Here is a 24,065-nt window from a genome sequence, read left to right as displayed (position 1 = left end):
AGGAAATGGCAACCCACTCCAGTGTTCTTGCCTGGAGAATCCCAGGGATGGCAGAGCCTGGTGGGCTGCCGTCTGTGGGGTCGCACAGGGTCGGACACGGCTGAAGCGACTTAGCAGCAGCAGCAGAGTGACATTATAAATGAGAATAAAGCATAATGTTTCAGAGTTCCCCTGCTTTAGGGTTGTTCATAGGATCCTACTTTTGTAGATCCTAAAAATCTACCACCACCACCCCATCCCTGCCAGAGGGTTCTGGGAAGATGGTAGAGTAGGTTGCACTAGGAATCTCTCTGCCCACATGGACAAAAATTGCACTGGAAGATTCTATCTGATATAACTCTTTGGGAACTCTGGAGTCTATTGAAGGCTTGCAACTTTCAGAGGAAGACTTGGATAGTAAATTGTGGTTAATTTCAGCTCTTAACACAGTAGAAGCTACACATCCTCCATTTTCAGTCTCATGGCAAACAGTTATGCATATGTTTCTGGGGCAGTTGCACACAGCTTGCAGGAACCCGAGCGGGCAAAAAGAACTTTGTCCTCCAAATATTGCGGATCTGTGTTCTGTTTGCTGATTGTGGCTTCTTATCACACAAGTGCAGACAAAAAGGAGGGTGGCCATTCTTTTTGCACATCTCTCAGTGTTGCAAGTCTCACTCTCCCCTGGCTGAAATGACTTCCAGGGAATTTAAAGGGCCTGGGCTTTTCCAAGCCTTATTTACTCCTTAATTTATCCCCCTTTTCCGTCTTTAGAACCAGACATTAAAGACTAGACATCTCAGTTATTATCAAAAAGACTAAAGATAAAAAGTGATAGTTAAGATTTAGAGAAAAGAGAACACTTGAACACTGTTGGTGGGGATGTAAATTGGTGCAGCCACTGTGAAAAACAGTGTGAAGACACCATAAAAATTAAGACGGAAAATATGATATGATCCAGCAATTCAACTTTTGGGTATATATCCAAAGGAAATGAAATCACTATCTTGAATAGATAGTTGCATTCCCATTTTCATTAAAGCATTGTTCAGAATAACTGAAATATGGAAACAACCTCAATGTTCACCAACAGATGAATCAATAAAGAAAATGTGGTACATCTACACAAAAGAATATTATTTGGCCACTAAAAAGAAGGAAACCCTTCCATATACAACAATGGAGGAAACTTGAGGGCATTATGCTAAATGAAATAAGTCAGAGAAAGTACTATAGGACCTCATTTATATGTTGAACCTATAAAAAAGTCAGTATTGCATAAAGTGTCTCCTCTGACCACAAGGAGATGATGTTAAAAATCACTAACAAAGAAACTGTAAAATTCCAAAATTGCGGGATCTAAATAAAGCACATTAAAACTAGCAACTACCAAAGAATAAATCACAAGGGAAGCTGGAAAATACTTAGAGGCAAATGAAAATGAAACTACAATATACCAAAACTTATGTGATGAAGTGAAAGTGGTACTATGGGAGTAATTTGTTACTATAAATATTTACATTAAAAATAAGGAAGAAACAAGAGCCTATTATATGGAGTGAAGTAAGTCACAAAGAGAAAAACAAATATTAATGTATATATATGGAATCTAGAAAGATGGTACTGATGAACCTACTTGCAGGGCAGCAATGGAGACCACAGACATAGGGAACAGACTTGTGAACACAGCAGTGAAGGGGAGGAAGGAGAGAGTGGGATGAATGGAGAGAGTAACATGGAACCAAATACACTACCATCTGTAAAATAGATAGTCAATTGGAATTTGCTGTACGACTCAGGGAACTCAAACTGTGGTTCCGTAACAACCCTAGAGAGGTGGGCTGGGACAGGAGGTGGTAGGGAGGTTCAAGAGTCAGGGGACAGATGTATACCTATGGCTGATTCACGTTGACATATGACAGAAACCAACACAATATTGTAAAGTAATTATCCTTCAATTAAAAATAAATGCATTTTTTAAAAATTAAAAAAAAGGAGTAACTGAGTGAAGGGAATCAAAGACTACAAAATTTCCATTATAAAATGAATAAGTCATGGAGATGAACAGGAATATCTTGGAGATGCTGCAACTTTGTTTCTAATAAAGCTAATATTGCAATAAAGTAAGTCACACGAATTTGTTTGATTTCCCAGTGTATATAATGCAACTGATCAATGTGATTGATCAATGATCAATGCAACGAAATAGAGGAAAACAATAGAATGAGAAAGACTAGAGATCTCTTCAAGAAATTTAGAGATACCAAGGGAACATTTCATGCAAAGATGGGCACAATAAAGGACAGAAATGGTATGGACCTAACAGAAGCAGAAGATATTAAGAAGAGGTGGCAACAACATGACCCAGATAACCACAATGGCTTGATCACTCACCTAGAGCCAGAAACCCTGGAATGTGAAGTCAAGTGGGCCTTAGAAAACATCACTATGAACAAAGCTAGTGGAGGTGATGGAATTCCAGTTGAGCTATTCCAAATCCTGAAAGATGATGCTGTGAAAGTGCTGCACTCAATATGCCAGCAAATTTGGAAAACTCAACAGTGGCCACAGGACTGGAAAAGGTCAGTTTTCATTCCAATCCCAAAGAAAGGCAATGCCAAAGAATGCTCAAACTACTGCACAATTGCACTCATTTCACACGCTAGTAAAGTAATGCTCAAAATTCTCCAAGCCAGGCTTCAACAGTACGTGAACCGTGAACTTCCAGATGTTCAAGGTGGATTTAAAACAGGCAGAGGAACCAGAGATCAAATCACCAATATCCACTGGATCATTGAAACAGCAAGACAGTTCCAGAAAAACATCTACTTTATTGACTACGCCAAAGCCTTTGACTGTGTGGATCACAACAGTGGAAAATTCTTCAAGAGATCAGAATACCAGACCACCTTACCTGCCTCCTGAGAAATCTATATGTGGGTCAAGAAGCAAGTTAGAACTGGTCATGGAACAACAGACTGGTTCCAAATTGGGAAAGGAGTATGTCAAGGCTGTATATTGTCACCCTGCCTATTCAACTTATATGCAGAGTACATCATGCAAAATCCTGGGCTGGATGAAGCACAAGTTGGAGTCAAGATTGCCGGGAGAAATATCAATAACCTCAGATATGCAGATGACATCACCCTTATGGGAGAAGAACTAAAGAGCCTCTTGATGAAGGTGAAAGAGGACAGTGAAAAAGCTGGCTTAAAACTCAACTTTCAAAAAACGAAGATCGTGGCATCCAGTCCCATCACTTCATGACAAATAGATGGGGAAATAGTGGAAACAGCGACAGACTTTATTTTCTTGGGCTCCAAAATCACTGCAGATAGTGACTGCAGCCATGAAATTAAAAGACGCATACTGCTTGGAAGAAAAGTTATGACCAACCTAGATAGCATATTGAAAACCAGAGACATTACTTTCTCAACAAAGGTCCACCTAGTCAAAGCTATGGTTTTTCCAGTGGTCATGTATGGATGTGAGAGTTGGATTATAAAGAAAACTGAGCACCAAAAAATTGATGCTTTTGAACTGTGGTGTTGGAGAAGACTCGTGAGTGTCCCTTGGACAGCAAGGAGATAAACTAGTCAATCCTAAAGGAAATCAAGACTGATATTCACTGGAAGGACTGATGTTGAGGCTCAAGCTTCAATACTTTGGCCACTTGATGCAAAGAACTGACTCATTGGAAAAGACCCTGATGCTGGGAAAGATCGAAGGCAGGAGGAGAAGGGATAAGAAGATGAGATGGTTGGATGGCATCACCAACTCAATGAATATGAGTTTGAGTAAATTCTAGGAGATGGTGAAGGACAGGGAAGCCTAGCATGCTGCAGTCCATGGGATCACAAACAGTTGGACACCACTGAGCGACTGAACAACAACAACAACATTGTACAGGAGGCAGTGACCAAAGTCATCCCAAAGAAAAAGAAATGCAAGAAGGTAAGTGGTTGTCTGAGGAGGCTTTACAAAGAGCCAAGAAAAGAAGAGAAGAGAAAGGCAAAGGAGAAAAGGAAAGATAAAAACAAATAAATGCAGAGTTCCAGAGAATAGCAAGGAGAGATAAGAAGGCCTTCTTAAATGAGCAATGCAAATAATAGAGGAATGCAATACAATGGGAATGACTAGAAATCTCTTCAAGATAATTAGAGAGAGACATTGAGGGATCATTTCGTGCAAGGATGGGCACAATAAAGGGCAGAAATGGTATAGACCTAGCAGAAGCAGAAGATATTAAGAAGAGATGGCAAGAATACATAGAAGAACTATACAAAAATGGTCTTAAAGACCTGGATAATTGTGATGGTGTGGTCACTCACCTAGAGCCAGACATCCTGGAGTGCAAAGTCAAGTGTGTCTTAAAAAGTATTACTACAGCAAAGCTAGTGGGCATAATGGAATTCCAGCAGAAATATTTAAAATCCTAAATGATAATGCTGTTAAAGTGCTGTACTCAATATGTCAGCAAATTTGGAAAACTCAGCAGTGGCCACAGAACTGGAAAAGGTCAGTTTTCATTCCAATCTCAAAGAAAGGCAATGCCAAAGAATGTTCAAACTACCATACAGTTGCTCTCCTTTCACATGCTGGTAAAGTTATGGTCAAATCCTTCAAGCTAGGCTTCAGCAGTATGTGAACTGAGAACTCCCAGATGTACAGCTGGATTTAGAAAAGGCAGAGGAACCAGAGATCAAATTGCCAGCATTTATTGGGCCATAGAAAAAGCAAGAGAGTTCCAGAAAAACATCTATTTCAGCTTCATTGACTCCATTAAAGACTTTGACTCTGTGGATCAGAAAAAATTGTGGAAAATTCTGAAAAAGATGGGAATGCCAGATACATTATCTGTCTCCTGAGAGACCTGTATGTCTGTTAAGAAGCAATTGCTAGAACCAGACACGGAACAACTGACTGGTTCAAAAAATTGGGAAAGGAGTACCACAAAGCTATATATTGTCACCCTGCTTATTTAACTTATATGCAGAGTACATCATGAGAAACGCTGGGCTGGATGAAGCACAAGCTGGAATCAAGATTCTGAGAAGAAATATTAATAACTTCAGTTATGCAGATGACACCACCCTTATGGCAGAAACTGAAAAGGAACTTTAGTTCCTTTAGCCTCTTGATGAAAGTGAAAGAGGGGCGTGGAAGAGCTGGCTTAAAACTCAACACTCAGAAAACAAAGATTATGGTATCCCATCCCATCACTTTATGGCAAATAAATGGGGAAACAATGGAAACAGTGACAGACTTTATTTTGGGGGGCTCCAAAATCACTGCAGATGGTACTGCAGCCATGAAATTAAAAGACGCTTGCTCCTTGGAAGAAAAGCTATGACCAACTTAGACAGCGTATTAAAAAGCAGAGACATTGCTTTGCCGATAAAGGTCCATCTAGTCAAACCTATAGTTTTTCCAGTAGTCATGTACAGATGTGAGAGCTGGACCATAAAGAAAGTTGAGTGCCAAAGAACTGATGCTTTTGAACTGTGGTGTTGGAGAAGACTCTTGAGAGTCCCTTGGACAGCAAGGAAGTTAAACCACTCAATCTTAAAGGAAATCAGTCCTGAATATTCATTGGAAGGACTGATGCTAAAGCTGAAGCTCTCATACTCTGGCCACTTGATGCCAAGAACCAACTCATTGGAAAAGACCTTGAGGCTGGGAAAGATTGAAGGCAGGAGAAGGGGACAACAGAGGATGAGATGGTTGGATGGCATCACTGACTCAGTGGACATGAGTTTTAGCAAGGTCTGGGAGTTGGTGATGGACTGGGAAGCCTGGCATGCTACAGTCCATGTGGTCACAAATAGTTGACCTGACTAGTGACTGATCAACAATAACAACAACCACTTCACACCCAGAAGGAAGATTGCTATCAAAAGACCAGAAAATAACAAATGTTGGCAATGTTATGGAGAAACTGGAACCATTTTACACTGGAAATCAGAATGTAAAATAGTACATTGCTGTGTAAAATAGTATTGCAGATCCTCAAAAAATTAAAAGTAAAATTATCATATGATTCAGAAATGCCAGTTCTGAGTATATACCCAAAAGAATTAAAAGCAGGTCTTAAAGATGTATCTGTATACCTGTGTTTGTAGCAACACTATTCACAATAAATAAACATGGAAGCAACCCAAGTGTCCACTGATGGACAAAAGGACAAGCTAAATGTCATCTATACGGTACAATTATTATTCAGCCTTAATCATGAAGACAACCCTGATACAAGCTATTACTTGTATGAACCTTAAGGCCATTATGCTAAGTGAAATAATCTAGTCACAAAAGGACAAATACTGTATGATTCCACTTATGTGAGGCACCATAGTAATCAAAATCACAGAAACAGAAAATAGAATGGTAGTTGTGAGAAGCTGTGGGGAAGAGGGGTGTGGGGATTCATTTTTAAAAGGTATAAAGTTTTAAGATGAAGAGAGTTAAGGAGATAGATGTTGGTGATGGTTGCAGAATATTTGCATGTATTTAATACCACTGAGGGCTTCCCAGGTGGTGCTTGTGGTAAAGAACCCACCTGCCAATGCAAAAGATGTAAGAGATGCAGGTTCGATCCCTGGGTCGGGAAGATTCCCTAGAGGAGGGCATCACAACCCACTCCAGTATTCTTGCCTGGAGAATCCCATGGACAGAGGAGCCTGGCGGGTAAGTCCATAGGGTTGCAAAGAATCGGACACAAGTGAAGTGACTGGGCACGTATCCAATACCACTGAACTGTATACTTAGAATGGTTAAGATGTTAAATTTTGTTATGTTTATTTTTATTACTGTAAAACATTAAAAAAATCCATCTAAAACCCCTAATATGTCTGAGACCTTAGGATCAGTTCATTAATATGGCAGATTTAAAAATATATCTTCTAACCCTTGGCTCACAGGTAGTGCTTATATGAGTAAAAGTGAATTCCTTACCTGCCTTTGTCAAGTAAACCTTTCCACTTTGGGAAACAAGAGTAATATCTGAAGTATAAAAACTATGGTAAGTATTCTTTATGATATCATCATGAAAGTCAGCTATTAAATCAAAGGTGTTGCCGCCATCAATTGAAAGCCATACCTAAGGGAATAGAAAGACAATACCTCACTAAAGAGCTGTCATGTAACAGTCAGCAATTACCTAATCTTCCTACATAAGAAAGTCATGCAGCATAACCATACTCCCACATCCATCATGCATGCATCCCCCTTCACACACACACACAAGTGTAAAGACTCCTTACGTACTTGGTCAACCCTCTATTCCCTTCCTAGAGTTTGTGCAACAGTGCATGTGGCAATCTTCAGTTTTATGAAAGATGCATAAAAGAACAAAGTTATTTCATCATCTCTCAACTGGGTCCTCCTTGTTCATAAAATGATGAAGTGTTGGATGACTTGCTGTATGGAGGAGAGTGCTTACCCATATTAAAATGGGTAAATGCTTATCCATATTAAAATGACTTTTGTGCTGAATTCCTCTAACAGGTTTGTTTGTTTGTTTTTTGCAGTATCTTCAGAGTTTTCTACATATAAGATCATATCACCTGTGAACACAGATAATTTTGTTTCTTCTTTTTATATGCAGATACTTTAAAGTTTCTTTTTCTTGTCTAATAGCTCTGGTCAGAACTTCCAGTACTATATTGAATAGAAGTGGGGAGAGTGTGCTTCCTTGCCTTATTCCTTCCTTACCTTAGAGGAAAAGCTGTAAGTCTTTCACTGTTGAGTATAATGTTCATTGTGCGTTTCTTGTATGAGGTTTTTGTCATGTTTAGGTGGTTTTATTCTATTTCTAGTATACTACATGTTTTTATCATGAAAGTATGTTGAATTTTATCAAATGCTCTTTTGTATCAACCGAGATGATGTTGTGATTATTTTCCCTCTTCATTCTGTTAATGTGGTATATTACACTGTTCAATTTTCATATGTTTAACCATTTCTGTGTTACAGGAACAAATTCCAGTTGGTCGTAGTATGTATAATCTTTTTAATTCCATTGCTGAATTCAGTTTCCTAGTATTTTGTTGAGAATTTTTGTATCAATGTTGTCTAGGGATTTGATTTATAGTTTTCTTATAGTATTCTTATCTGACTTTGATATCAGGTTAATGGTAGTCTTAAAAAATGACCTTGAAAATATTCATTCCTCTTCATTTTTTCCTTCCCTTTGGCAAGAGTTTGAAGAGGTTTAGTATTAATTCTTCTTTAAAATTTGACCAATTCACCAATGAAGCCATATGGCCTTGGACTTTTTTTGTTGGGAGGTTTGATTACCGACTCAATTTCCTAACTAGTTATTGGTCTGCTCAGATTTATTTTTTCATGATTTAAGAATTAGTAGGTTGTGTGTTTCTGGAAATTTACCCATTTGTTCTAGGTTATCCAGTTTGTTAGCATACAAAACTATTCATAATATTCTCATATCCTCCTTGTTTCTGTGGCATCAGTTGTAACATCTCCTCTTTCAATTTTTAGACGAATCTTCTTTTTCTTAGTTTATCTAGTTAAGTTTTGTCAACAAACCAGGTCTTAATTTAACTGCTTTATTCTATTCCCTATTACATTTATCTTTCCTCTATTCTTTATTATATCCTTCCTTTTGTTAGCTTTCAGTATGTGGCTCTTCTTTTTTTAGTTCCTTAAGTTGTAAAATTAGGTTGCCCATCCTCCTAGGCAACTATTTAATTCTGTTGTCTCTTTCCTCAAATCCCCTCCCCTGTACATTTCTCCTCCATCATCACTCATAAATAATTTTGATTTTTTTTGTGTGAGAAAATAGAAGATAAATTCCCACATCCTCCATTACCATAGGTCCCCACCTAACTGCTTTTGAACCCCAAAACCCTTCCTCCCTCCACTTACTATTGTTTGTGCTGAGATCAATCTCTTCACTAGTTCATATAGATTATCTCCTCTCACCTCTTCAGAAATGTCTCTCCAGCAGTTTGTTCTCTTTCCTGCATCATTAATTTTTCCCTCTCTACCAAATAATTCCTGGAAGCACACATCATAATTCCTTCTATCTTAAAAAACAAAAAACAAAAAACTCTTCTTTTGACCTTTCCTTTTTCAAATACTGTCACATTTCCCTGTTCCACTTTTCAGCAAAACTTTGCAAAAGATTTGTTTGTATGCACTGTCATTAATTCCTTTCTTCTCATTCTCTCTTTATTAGGCTTTCCACCTCCCTGACCATCAGAGCAACTCCATTCTTAATGTATATCCATTCAGCATAGAGTAACTGAAGAATTTACATCTATACTAAGAGTGTAAAGTTTAATCTATACATACCTGATTACCATAAGCATACAGAAAATGGCTTCGTGGGTGGAATATCATTCCAACAGGAGAAGAGAATGATGAAGGAAAAGAGAAAGGTGGAAATTTTTGTATTAAGTCTGGTTTGTTGTGTTTTAGGATCCTCACAGAGACAATGGTATTTTTCTAGAAATAGATAAACAAAGGAGGAGCAAATTGTAAGGTTTCTTTGCACCAACAGTACTACGTCTATGTTACAATTTTTAGAGTTTCTTGTTACCTGGATTTTGATTAAGATAGGGATACAACCTTTAACAGTATAGAATTGAAAGGATTAGCAGCTATTGGTATCTCTTTACTCTGCTTCCCCCTACTGTATAGGTCCATCTTGTAGATATTGAACATGAAGTAAAGAGGATTAAATAATTTGTCCAAGGTTCTAAAATAAATGTCAAGGGATTTATTGTAGACTCATTACTGAACTTGACAGACTCCAATGCCCATTCACCAGAACTATAATGTCAAATTACTTTTTTTTTTTTTAAACCTGAAACACTGTATTAGTTTTGCCAAACATCAAAACGAATCCGCCACAGGTATACATGTGCTCCCCATCCTGAACCCTCCTCCCTCCTCCCTCCCCACACCATCCCTCTGGGTCGTCCCAGTGCACCAGCCCAAAGCATCCAGTATCGTGCATTGAACCTGGACTGGCAACTCGTTTCATATATGATATTATACATGTTTCAATGCCATTCTCCCAAATCTTCCCACCCTCTCCCTCTCCAACAGAGTCCATAAGACTGTTCTATACATCAGTGTCTCTTTTGCTGTCTCCTACACAGGGTTATTGTTACCATCTTTCTAAATTCCATATATATGCGTTAGTATACTGTATTGGTGTTTTTCTTTCTGGCTTACTTCACTCTGTATAATAAGCTCCAGTTTCATCCACCTCATTAGAACTGATTCAAATGTGTTCTTTTTAATGGCTGAGTAGTACTCCATTGTGTATATGTACCACAGCTTTCTTATCCATTCATCTGCTGATGGACATCTAGGTTGCTTCCATGTCCTGGCTATTATAAACAGTGCTGCGATGAACAGTGGGGTACACGTGTCTCTTTCCCTCTGGTTTCCTCAGTGTGTATGCCCAGCAGTGGGATTGCTGGATCATAAGGCAGTTCTATTTTCAGTTTTTTAAGGAAGCTCCACACTGTTCTCCATAGTGGCTGTACTAGTTTGCATTCCCACCAACAGTGGAAGAGGGTTCCTTTTTCTCCGCACCCTCTCCAGCATTTATTGCTTGTAGACTTTTGGATCGCAGCCATTCTGACTGGCGTGAAATGGTACCTCATAGTGGTTTTGATTTGCATTTCTCTGATAATGAGTGATGTTGAGCATCTTTTCATGTGTTTGTTAGCCATCTGTATGTCTTCTTTGGAGAAATGTCTATTTAGTTCTTTGGCCCATTTTTTGATTGGGTCATTTATTTTTCTGGAGTTGAGCTGTAGGAGTTGCTTGTATATTTTTGAGATTAGTTGTTTGTCAGTTGCTTCATTTGCTATTATTTTCTCCCATTCTGAAGGCTGCCTTTTCACCTTGCTAATAGTTTCCTTTGATGTGCAGAAGCTTTTAAGTTTAATTAGGTCCCATTTGTTTATTTTTGCTTTTATTTCCAATATTCTGGGAGGTGGGTCATAGAGGATCCTGCTGTGATGTACGTCGGAGAGTGTTTTGCCTATGTTCTCCTCTAGGAGTTTTATAGTTTCTGGTCTTACGTTTAGATCTTTAATCCATTTTGAGTTTATTTTTGTGTATGGTGTTAGAAAGTGTTCTAGTTTCATTCTTTTACAAGTGGTTGACCAGATTTCCCAGCACCACTTGTTAAAGAGATTGTCTTTAACCCATTGTATATTCTTGCCTCCTTTGTCAAAGATAAGGTGTCCATATGTGCAAATATGAACACCTAGGCCACACTACAGTTCTGTCAGATCATGATTATGATGGGGATCAGAATATGTACCCCAAGGTATGACATTTTGGTATAAAGTTTATTTCATGCTGATATTTTAGATTCAAAAGATGCAAAAAATTTCTTCCCTCATCTGACTAAAAGCAGCAATATCTGGAATATAAGGCTGCCATTAATTTCTCTTCAGAGCATATCTACTCCCAGAAGGCAGCATGCGAACAAAACCTACCCCAGATCCCTTCTTCAGGGGAGCTTTAAGGCCCACAAGAGACAGAAAAATCACTCAAGCTTATTCAAACAAATATTATCATGGACTTTCTTAACTCCTGTTTGTTCTCCTGTAAACCCATTACCTTTTCACTTGTTTTATTTTAAGTATCCTTCTCACTCAATTTCTTAAACTATTAAGATGGTATATAACCTCCAAAATTTAACTACCTCTTGAGTTATTCATCACTGACTTCCACCCACACGTGTGTGCACTCAGTTCACAGTCAGTCGTGTCTGACTCTTTGCAACCTCATGGACTGCAGCACGCCAGGCTTCCCTGTCCATCACCAGCTCCTGGAGCTTGCTCAAACTCATGTCCATCAAGTTGGTGATGCCATCCAACCATCTCATCCTCTGTTGTCCCTTTCTCCTCTTGCCTCCAATCTTTCCCAGCATCATGGTTTTTTCCAAGGAGTCAGTTCTTCGCATCAGGCGGCCAAAGTACTGGAGTTTCAGCTTCAGCATCAGTCCTTCCAGTGCACATTCAGTTTTGATTTCCTTTAGAATTGACTGGTTGGATCTCCTTGCAGTCCAAGGGACTCTCAAGAGTCTTCTCCAACACCACAGTTCAAAAGCATTGATTCTTCGGCACTCAGGTTTCTTTATAGTCCAACTCTCACATCCAATACATGACTACTGGAAAAACCATAGCTTTGATTAGATGAACCTCTGTCAGCAAAGTAATGTCTCTGCTTTTTAATATTCTGTCTAAGTTGGTCATAGCTTTTCTTCCAAGGAGCAAGTGTCTTTTAATTTCATGGCTACAGTCACCATCTGCAGTGATTTTGGAGCCCCCCGCCAAAATAAAGTCTGTCACTGTTTCCATTGTTTCCCCATCTATTTGCCATAAAGTGATGGGACTGGATGCCATGATCCTCATTTTATGAAAGCTGAGTTTTTTTTAATATACATTTATTTATTTTAATTGAAAGTTAATTATTTCACAATATTGTAGTGGTTTTGCCATACATTGACATGAATCCGCCATGGGTGTACATGTGTTCCCCATCCTGAACCCCCCTGCCACCTCCCTCCCCATCCCATCCCTCTGGGTCATCCCAGTGCACCAGCCCTGAGCACTCTGTCTCAAACCTGCATCAAACCTGGACTGGTGATTCGTTTCACATATGATAATATACATGTTTCAATGCCATTCTCCCAAATCATCCCACCCTTGCCCTCTCCCACAGAGTCCAAAAGACTGTTCTATACATCTGTGTCTCTTTTGCTGTCTCGCATATAGGATTATCATTACCATCTTTCTAGGGTTATCATTACCATCTTTCTAAATTCCATATATATGTGTTAATATACTGTACTGGTGTTTTTCTTTCTGGCTTGCTTCACTCTGTATAAAAGGCTCCAGTTTCATCCACCTCATTAGAACTGAAAGCTGAGTTTTAAGCCAATTTTTTCACTGTCCTCTTTCATCAAGAGACTCTTTAGTTCTTCTTTGTTTTCTGCCATAAGGGTGGTATCATCTGCATATCTGAGGTTATTGATATTTCTCCCAGAAATCTTGATTCCAGCTTGTGCTTCAGCCAGCCCAGCATTTCACATGATGTACTCTGCATATAAATTAAATAAGCAGGGTGACAATATACAGCCTTGACATACTCCTTTCCCAATTTGGAACCAGTTTGTTGTTCCACGTTTGGTTCTAATGTTGCTTCTTGACCTGCATACAGATTTCTCAGGATGCAGATAAGGTGATCTGGTAGTCCCATCTGTTGAAGAATTTTCTACAGATGGTTGTGATCCACACAGTCAAAGGCTTTGGTGTAGTCAATAAAGTAGAAGTAGATGTTTTTCTGGAACTCTCTTGCTTTTTTGATGACCCAGCAGATGTTGGTGATTTGATCTCTGGTTCCTCTGCCTTTTCTAAATCCACCTTGAACATCAGGAAGTTCACAGTTCACATACTGCTGAAGCCTGGCTTGGAGAATTTTGAGCATTACTTTGCTAGTGTGTGAGATGAGTGCACTTGTGTGGTAGTTTGAAAAATCTTTGGCATTGCCTTTCTTTGGGATTGGAATGAAAACCGACCTTTTCCAGCCCTGTGGCCACTGCTGAGTTTTCCAAATTTGCTGGCATATTGGGTGCAGCACTTTCACAGCATCATCTTTTAGGGTTTGAAATAGCTCAACTGGAATTCCGTCACCTCCACTAGCTTTGTTTGTATAGATGCTTCCTAAGGCCCACTTGACTTTGCATTCCAGGATGCCTGGCTCTAGGTAAGTGATCACACCATCGTGGTTATCTAAGTCAGAAGATTTTTTTTGTATAGTTCTTCAGCATCGGACTTTACTTCCATCACCAGTTTCATCTACAACTGGGCATTGTTTTCACTTTGGCTTTGTCTCTTCATTCTTTCTCGAGTTTTTTCTCCACTCTTTTCCAGTAGCATATTGGGCACCTACTGACCTGGGAAGTTCATCTTTCAGTGTCATACCCTTTTGCCTTTTCATACAGTTCATGGGGTTCTCAAGGAAAGAATGCTGAAGTGGTTTGCCATTCCCTTCTCCAGTGGACCACATTTTGTCAGAACTGTGCACCATGACTCATTCATCTTGGGTGGCCCTACACGGCATGGCTAATAGTTTCATTGAGTTAGACAAGGCTGTGGTCCATGTGATCAGTTTGATTAATTTTCTGTGATTGTGTGTGCATTGCATGCATAAATAATTATTTTCTTTTCTCTTATTAATCTGTCTTTTATCAGTTTAATTTGCAGGGCCCGAATTAGAGGGTTTGAGCATTCTTTGGCATTGCCTTTCTTTGGGATCAGAATGAAAACTGACCTTTTCCAGTCCTGTGGCCACTGCTGAGTTTTCCAAATTTGCTGGCATGTTGAGTGCAGCACTTTCACAGCATCATATTTCAGGATTTGAAATAGCTCAACTGGAATTCCATCACCTCCACTAGCTTTGTTCGTAGTGATGGTCTCTAAGTCCCACTTGACTTCACATTCCAGGATGTCTGGCTCTAGGTCAGTGATCACACCATCGTGATTATCTGGATTGTGAAGATCTTTTTTTGTACAGTTCTTCTGTGTATTCTTGCCACATCTTCTTAATATCTTCTGCTTCTCTTAGGTCCATACAATTTCTGTCCTTTATCGAGCCCATCTTGCATGAAATGTTCCCTTGGTATCTCTAATTTTCTTGAAGAGATCTCTAGTCTTTCCCATTCTGTTGTTTTCCTCTATTTCTTTGCATTGATCACTGAGGAAGGCTTTCTTATCTCTTCTTGCTATTCTTTGGAACTCTGCATTCAGATGCTTATATCTCTCCTTTTCTCCTTTGCTTTTTGCTTCTCTTCTTTTTACAGCTATTTGTAAGGCCTCCCCAGACAGCCATTTTGCTTTTTTGCATTTCTTTTCCATGGGGATGGTTTTGATCCCTGTCTCCTGTACAATGTCATGAACCTCAGTCCGTAGTTCATCAGGCACTCTATCTATCAGATCTAGTCCCTTAAATCTATTTCTCACTTCCACTGTATAATCATAAGGGATTTTATTTCGGTCATACCTGAATGGTCTAGTGGTTTTCCCTACTTTCTTCAATTTCAGTCTGAATTTGGCAATAAGGAGTTCAAATAAAGAGTTCAAAGAATGCTCAAACTACCACACAATTGCACTCATCTCACACGCTAGTAAAGTAATGCTCAAAATTCTCCAAGCCAGGCTTCAGCAATACGTGAACTGTGAACTTCCAGTTGTTCAAGCTGGTTTTAGAAAAGGCAGAGGAACCAGAGACCAATTTGCCAACATCTGCTGGATCATCGAAAAAGCAAGAGAGTTCCAGAAAAACATCTATTTCTGCTTTATTGACTATGCCAAAGCCTTTGACTGTGTGGATCACAATAAACTGTGGAAAATTCTTCAAGAGATGGGAATACCAGACCACCTGACCTGCCTCTTGAGAAATCTGTATGCAGGTCAGGAAGCAACAGTTAGAACTGGACATGGAACAACAGACTGGTTCCAAATAGGAAAAGGAGTACGTCAAGGCTGTATATTGTCACCCTGCTTATTTAACCTATATGCAGAGTACATCATGAGAAATGCTGGGCTGGAAGAAGCACAAGCTGGAATCAAGATTGCTGGGAGAAATATCAATAACCTCAGATATGAGGATGACACCACCCTATGGCAGAAAGTGAAGAGGAACTAAAAAGCCTCTTGATGAAGGTGAAAGAGGAGAGTGAAAAAGTTGGCTTAAAACTCAACATTCAGAAAACTAAGATCATGGCATCTGGTCCCATCACTTCATGGGAAATAGATGGGGAAACAGTGGAAACAGTGTCAGACTTTATTTTTCTGGGCTCCAAAATCACTGCAGATGGTGATTGCAGCCATGAAATTAAAAGACGCTTACTCCTTGGATGAAAAGTTATGACCAATCTAGATAGCATGTTCAAAAGCAGAGACATTACTTTGCCAACAAAGGTCCGTCTAGTCAAGGCTTTGGTTTTTCCTGTGGTCACATATGGATGTGAGAGTTGGACTGTGAAGAAAGCTGAGTGCCGAAGAATTGATGCTTTTGAAGTGTGGTGTTGGAGAAGACTCTTGAGAGTCCCTTGGACTGCAAGGAGATCCAACCAGTCCATTCTGAAGGAGATCAGCCCTGGGATTTCTCTGGAAGGAATGATGCTAAAGCTGAAACTCCAGTACTTTGGACACCTCATGCAAAGAGTTGAGTCATTGGAAAAGACTCTGATGTTGGGAGGGATTGGGGGCAGGAGGAGAAGGGGATGACAGAGGATGAGATGGCTGGATGGCATCACTGACTCGATGGATGTGAGTCTGAGTGAACTCCAGGCGTTGGTGATAGACAGGGAGGCCTGTCGTGCTGCGATTCATGGGGTCACAGAGTCGGACACAACTGAGCGACTGAACTGAACTGAACTGAATTAGAGGGTAGAGGAAAAATTTTTATCTCCTAAAATCATGCAGGTAGAGCTTGTTCCACTTTTTGTTCATTTAAACTAACCATTTTATGGAAACTTAAATATATACAGAGCAAATACAGCTTATACTATCCTGAAGAATAAGCAAAGCAGAATCATTATACAAACAGCATTGAATTTTGTGTTTTCATCAAACTGAATGATAATCAGAAACAAGACATCTATAAGGTATCAAGTGAAAGTGAAAGTCACTCAGTCATGTCCAACACTTTGCGACCCCATGGATGTCCATGGAATTCTCTCCAGGGGATTTTCCCAACCCAGGGGTCAAACCCAGGTCTCCTGCATTCCAAGTGGATTCTTTACCAGCTGAGCCACAAGGGAAGTCTAAGAATATTGGAGTAGGTAGCCTATCCCTTCTCCAGCGGATCTTCCCAACCCAGGAATCAAACTGGGGTCTCCCGCATTGCAGGTGGATTCTTTACCAATCTAGCTATCAGGGAAGGTATCAAACTATATTAATTATCATAAATAATTTCACTGCAGCCAATTTTTATCAACTTATACTGCCAAAGAAAACAAGAACTTGGAATAAGCTTTGGTCAGGTACATTTTCATTATTGTGGTGTCAGGAGCAATCCCCTCTGGGCTTTAAGGCCTACCTGGTTATGGAAGAGGTAGACTGCAGAACTTTGCTCTTGGTCAACAAGAAATGTTATCACAGTTGAAAGAATAGTTTTGGTTCCTTTTGGAACAGGGGGTAAGCAAGGTAACCATTCAAGAAATGGTTCTTTACTGTAAAAACAAGAGTTTGCCTACAAAAAGAGAAAGGAAAAATTAATGCCATTGTTGAACTCTAGAAGTCCTCATTAGCTCCTATAGGCAAATAAACCAATGGACCACTGTGTTGTTATCTTCTGGGGGATGAGAGTCCAGAAAACATGGCCAAACATCCCTTTCTGGCATGAATTGTTATATAATTGCTGCTGCTGCTAAGTTGCTTCAGTCGTGTCTGACTCTGTGCGACCCCATAGACAGCAGCCCACCAGGCTCCTCTGTCCCTGGGATTCTCCAGGCAAGAATACTGGAGTGGGTTGCCATTTCCTTCTCCAATGCAGAAAAGTGAAAGTGAAGTCTCTCAGTCGTGTCTGATTCTTAGCAACCCCATGGACTATAGCCTACCAAGCTCCTCTGTCCATGGGATTCTCTAGGCAAGAATACTGGAGTGGGTGGCCACTTACTTCTCCAATTAAATCCAAGTAGAGGCACCATTGGGAGCAAAGAGTGGTTGTTAAGCCTTTCAGTCTGTAGAATTGCCATTCTTTAGATTAAAAAGAACCTATGAAATTATGCACAGCAAAATTTCTTACTTTTTAAAATATTGAATATCATACCTCACTTAGGGTCCTGTTTCTGTCAAAGGTGATAGTAACATAATCAACTATAAAATATAAAGGTACAGAAATTATAAGTAACATCTATATTTTTAAATGTATCATTAAGTATACTCAAATACAATTTTCTTGTATTTTATAACAGGGCATGCCTATTGCCTTATATTTAAATTAATTCCCCCCCCCAGTTTTAGGCTCTTAACTTATACAAAACAAATCTATCTTTATGCTTAATTCTATTTTTATTTCATTTTATCTAATCTATATGTGCTATCTACGTTGAGAAAAGTTTATTAAAATTTACCTTCAAAGTGTTCTCTGTTAGCAAAACATCTTTCATTATACCACAGTTTTCCTTTGATGTAGTCAACCTACATAAATAAACAAAAGTATCATTTAGGCAATACATAGACTTAAGATGTAAGATAGAAAAACATCAGAAAATTTAAAAGTTAGATAGTTCAGGAATGTGAGGCAAATAAAAAGAGAAAAACTGTATGCCAACAAATAAAAGGTCATAGAGGGCAGGAAACAAGAATATGATTTTTGAACAACACACAAAAAGAGGAATAAAAAATTTTGCTTGATTAGCATGTGTTAATGAAGATGCTGCTGCTGCTAAGTCGCTTCAGTCGTATCCGGCTCTGTGCGACCCCATAGATGGCAGCCCACCAGGCTCCCCTGTCCCTGGGATTCTCCAGGCAAGAACACTGGAGTGGGTTGCCATTTCCTTCTCCAATGCATGAAAGTGAAAGTGAAGTCACTCAGTCATGTCCAACTCTTCACGATCCCATGGACTGCAGCCTACCAGGCCCCTCCATCCATGGAATTTTCCAGGCAAGAGTACTGGAGTGAGGTGCCATTGCCTTCTCTCTATGAATTGTCTATCTGAGGCTCCCAGGAGCTGTTGATCTTTCATTACAGTTAAAACAGGCCATATGCTTATCTTTTATTCTCCTTCAGCTGCAGCTAGGTTTAAGGAATCTTCCCAGAAGCCTGACAGCAGCACAAAGCAATAAGAAAAAAATACAAGTTTTGAAAAATTGGTCATAAGAGAGAAACTTCCAAGAAGGTAAGATTATTCATGTTGGATATGGGTTATATGCAAGAATTTGAGATGGTTCTGTTATAGGTATCTATGAAAAAATGTTGCCTGCCTGCAGTAAACAAAGGATTTGCAGCCATCAAGCCACTACAACCATGACTGTGAGCCCCGAGGGAACTCAGGATGGAGACAGATGGGCTGTCTGCCTGTTGCCATGCTCTCAGTCACTGCAGCCAGCCCCCAAAGATGCACCCTGAGGAGACTCAGGATGAGAAAGCACAGGGTACTGGTGCCAAAGAGCTGAGGTGCACATCAGAGGACTGATTTCAGGGAGCCCAGACTTGCATCTTCCCATACATAGAAAAGCACTAAATTCCTTGAGATATCTGGTTTTCTTTAAAGAAAACTTTTGATGTTCCAACTACCTGGTCTTTGCTGCAAAAACTCCTTATATATCCTGGTTCCCCTTTCCCTCTTGGGAGCAGTCTCTCAGAGCTATCTGAGAGGCTGTGTCCTGGGCTTATGTCCTCAGTTTTGTCCACAGAATAAAATATAACTCTCAACTTTTAGATTATGTAATTTTTTCAGTTAACATAGGAAGACTCTGACTCTCAAATTATTGTTGAGACAAAAGGAAAACCTTCTTACATTTTTAAAGATCAATAATAAAATCTGCATAATCTGTACAATAAAAGCCTTTAAAATATTTTAGAATAGACTGTGGTGATGGTTGTACACTGTGATTATACTAAATGCCATTGAATTGTACACTATAAGTGGGTAAATATTATGCTATGTGAATTATATCTTAATAAAACTTCTAAACAAATAAAGAAGCCTTTTAAAATGGAATAGACAATAATTTATTTGAATTTCAATCTAAGGCTTTATATCAAATGAGCCTGTTGAGTTCTCATATAAATCTTTAGTGCTTTAGAATATTGTGATTATTATGACTATATATGGGCAATTAATAAAGAACCTCTACTGGGTCCAGAGATTCCTTTTTTTTTCTCTCTTGCTCTTTACATTTCTTTCTTTCTTTTTTTTTTTTTTTTTCCTACCTGGAATAAAACTGATAATACTTCAGTGAATATCCCTGGGGATAAGTTAATCTGAACAGGCTAACTTTATTCCAAGGATGAGCTCATGCCTCAGGCCTGATTTAGAGTCACAAAGACGGGTCAGGAATGAACACACGATCCAAGTCAGGGTAATGAGTCGGCCCTGAGACTTGGAACTACCAGAAAAGAGATATTTTATTCCTGCGGGGATTGCTAAATTGCTTGCACGTAAACTTGGTGGCCGTTCTTACTGACAATTGGAACAAATTTACTGAGAGTGAAGTTAATGTAGAGGAAAACAGATTCAAATGCTGAGAAGACAGAGTTCGACGGACATTTGTTAGGCACAAAATCCAGTCATGTCTGAAAGCCAGATTCTTCATTCCTTGAATTCCCTGCTCACATGAGCCAACAACTGCATCTCCTTTGCTAAAATCAGATTTAGCTGGTTTCTGTCATTTGCTTTCAAAAGGTTCTGACTGTTTGGAGAGAAAATATAGTTTTTGTTTGTTTGGTTAAGTTTCTACTTTGATTCATGAACCAGGCCAAATTTTTATATAATGTTATTTAATCACTTCAACTCTAAGAGGTAGGTAATGTTATGAACATTTTAAAATGCAGGAATTGAGGCCAGAGAGGTATATGACTGTTCAAAGTTCCATGCTATATGGCTACTAACTTCCTACAAGACTGGATTCCTGTCTGTCTTCATTTATTCACTCATGGATTCTGCAAATATTTATTTGAGATGACCTGGAAGGAATGATGCTAAAGCTGAAACTCCAGTACTTTGGCCACCTCATGTGAAGAGTTGACTCATTGGAAAAGACTCTGATGCTGGGAGGGATTGGGGGCAGGAGGAGAAGGGGACGACAGAGGATGAGATGGCTGGGTGGCATCACTGACTCGATGGCCGTGAGTCTGAGTGAACTCCGGGAGTTGGTGATGGACAGGGAGGCCTGGCGTGCTGCGATTCATGGGGTCGCAAAGAGTCGGACACGACTGAGCGACTGATCTGATCTGATCTGATCTGATGTGCAAGGCAGGGTGGTAACTTATTAGCTGCTGCTGCTAAGTCGCTTCAGTTGTGTCCGACTCTGTGCGACCCCATAGACGGCAGCCCACCAGGCTCCCCTGTCCCTGGGATTCTCCAGGCAAGAACACTGGAGTGGGTTGCCGTTTCCTTCCCCAACTTACTAGCATATACCAGTAAATAAGGTAGTTCTTGACATGAAAGCTAAAATCTGCTGAGGCAAGTCAGAGGGCTCAACAGACAAAATAGGGTGACAAATGACAGCCATTAGTGGTGACAGCATTGAGACTGTACAGGAAAGGCACCCTCGGTAGTCACAGGGGGGTTACTGAAGAAGCGGAAGGAACTCTGAGTCATGGGTCCCTAACCTCCAGGATCTCATGTTTGATGATGTGTGGTGGAGTTGATGGAAGAATAGTAGAAATAAACTGCACAATCATCCCCAAACCATCCTCCCTCACTCCGGTCTGTGGAAAAATTGTCTTCCATGAAACTGGTCCCTGGTGCCAAAAAGGTTGGGGATCCTTGCTCTAAGTGAAATGAAAGGGAGGGGGAGGGACTGCATCCTAAGGAGATGAAACATCTTGTCCAACTGATTCAAAGTGTCAGAAATGATGGCTCATTTCAAGGTGTGTTTGCTGTGCCTGGAAAGGGCTGCTTGGGGTGAGGAGCAGGCATCACAAGGCTGAGGAAGGCATGAGAGGCTCTGACCATGAAGGACTCTGTATGTCTCTCAAGAGCTTGGATTTTATCCTTAAAGAAGTGACCCAAGATGCCTGCTAGTTCCACTAAGCAGACTTTGGGAGAGAGATTTTGCCTCATGTCAAGTCCCCAATTGAGGGCCTTTGCACCACTGTCTGGACATATTTTGGTAAAATAATTTCTTCAAATCATTTGAATTTCTGCTTCAATTTCACCTCCTTGGAGAGGCTTGCTAAAATCACCTGGCTTAAAATACAATATTATCTTCTCTTCACTCTCTGTTTCTCTTTCCTGCTTTAATTTGAATAAGCCCTTTTTACTCTTCACAGTCTGCATATGTTTGTGTACTTGTTCATGGTCTAGCTGCTTCAGGAGAATGGAAAGCTACAGGAGAGTCAGGACTTTATCTTGTATGTCTTTGTCTAAACAAGCCTGGCTCAACAAACTTCTGTTGAATGGATGAATAAGGGCATGAATAAACCACCAAGTATTAACTCCTTCAAATTCCTGGCTGGATAGCCACACACATCCCATTCTTACTGTCCTTTCTTCAATCATTATAGAAGAGGCCTTTCCTAAAGGTAAATCCCTATACCTTTAAGAATAAGTTCACTTTCCCCTGCATTTTGCCCTGCCACATGACCTCACTATCTTTGGAACACTTGTAGTTCTCCTATCTCTCATCATTACCAGAAGTTCCTGAGTTTTTGCTGAAATATTTCAGCTCAAGAGGATTTATTTTAATATCCTTGTAAATAGTAAAAAGTCTATGAAGGGCAACTTGTGATTGTCTTTTAATATTGTACAAGCATTTACTCCTTGATGTGTCCATCCAAATTCCAAGAATGTATTGTACTGATATAGCTGGATATGTACAAACTTGCTGGACACAAATTATTAATGGAAGCATTGTTTGTAATATAAAAGCAAAAGATTAGAAAAACTCAAGTATCCACTCGTAGGAGACTGGTTAAGTAAACTCTGGTTAAGTTCACACAATGGAATATATGCAGCTATAAAAACACAGAAGGGTGGGCTCAGGTCTGGTGAAAAGCACAGATAAGTTTCCTGCCTCCCTTAGAGTTCACGTTTCTAGTTCCATCATTATTTCTGGCACCCCACTTCTTCAAGGGAATCTCTGGACGATAAACTCTCCTGAAGCCTCATCTGTGAAAATTTCTTTTCTTCACTCTCACTCTTGAGTGATAGAGCTTTTCTCAGTTTGGAATTTTGTCCTTGACAGTTCTCCTCCTTTCTCTTTGTAATGGAAATCAGTTTTACCTGCCGGACCTTCCCGGTTCTCAGCTTGACGTTTCTTGGAATCAGTGAAGCAAGAAGTCAGTTCCTTTTGCTTCCTGAGAGTAACCGCCTCTTTGCTTTAGTCAGTGTGAGTGAGTGTGCATGTGTGTGCCCATGTGCATCTGTGCCCACAGGCCTATATGGGAGGGGACATGGCAAAAGGCTACAAATACTCATAATTTTGTTGTGCTCATATGTTGATGGCAATGAGGCAATGACTTAGTTGAATCTCAAAACCTGACCTCATAACAGAGAGGGGAGATAATTGATGGAACAAAATCACACCCTGAAAAGCCAGAATCAGAGCTTATATGGTCGCTTGTATCATATTAGAAAGAATGCCCCTTTCTCTTGGTAGACACAGACTCACATGAGGGTCAGGAGCAGGCAGACTGAGGAGTCAAGTGTTAAGCCAGATTTCATCCCTCACTATCTTTTCTTAATGTTTTTGTTTTTTTTTTAAGATTTTTTTGATGTGGACAATTTTTTAAAAAGTCTTTATTAAATCTGTCACAATACTGCTTCTGGTCTATGTTTTGTTTTTTTGGCCCTGAGGCATGTGGGATCTTAGCTCCCCAACGATGGGTTGAACCCATGTCCACTGAATTGGAAGGTGAAGTCTTAACCACAGGACTGCCGAACCACTGGACTGCCCATCTTTTCAGCTGGGTGCTCTTGTGCAGAACACATTGAACAGCCACAGCAATCCTGGACAGAACATATAAAGAAGGGTAAGGGCTGCCTATAAAACAAAGAGTGGCATTTCCTCCTTTGAAACAGAACAAGAGATCATTGCTTAATGGCTAGGGGAAACACATTTTTAAGTTCAAACTGTAAATAATATTGTAGTGTCAGGTATCATCTATATTATGAATTCTTGTCTTGCACTTCATCTCTTAGGTCACCAAGGAAATGAATATCTTCTAACAAACCCTTGGAAATTGAAAGCCTCTTACCCTTTCGAAACCGCAAAAGTCTACCCGTGAAAGCTAGAAAGAAAGAAAAGGAGGAATTTAAAATTTTGCTTGCAATCAGAAGGCATGATAAAACATAGCAGTTTAAATTACACCACATGTGTTTTCTACATGTATGTATTTGAAACTTCCCATAAATT

General features: G+C 39.7%; 1 protein-coding gene across 1 annotated transcript in view; it reads right to left on the bottom strand.

Moving 5' to 3' along the window:
* The window catches only part of CATSPERB (cation channel sperm associated auxiliary subunit beta), a 127,527-nt gene that overhangs the window by 56,003 nt on the left and 47,459 nt on the right, over window positions 1–24,065 (bottom strand). Inside the window, 6 exon segments of the mRNA XM_044932981.2 lie at window positions 6,931–7,075; window positions 9,292–9,444; window positions 17,077–17,229; window positions 17,809–17,855; window positions 18,113–18,179; window positions 23,908–23,940. Coding sequence (XP_044788916.2) covers window positions 6,931–7,075; window positions 9,292–9,444; window positions 17,077–17,229; window positions 17,809–17,855; window positions 18,113–18,179; window positions 23,908–23,940 — 598 coding nt within the window.

The sequence above is a fragment of the Bubalus bubalis genome, chromosome 20, assembly GCF_019923935.1.
Source record: "Bubalus bubalis isolate 160015118507 breed Murrah chromosome 20, NDDB_SH_1, whole genome shotgun sequence".
NCBI classification, from domain to species: Eukaryota; Metazoa; Chordata; class Mammalia; order Artiodactyla; family Bovidae; genus Bubalus; species Bubalus bubalis.
The sequence above is the reverse complement of the archived record's forward strand: the minus strand, read 5'-3'. Positions and strand labels throughout refer to the sequence as shown.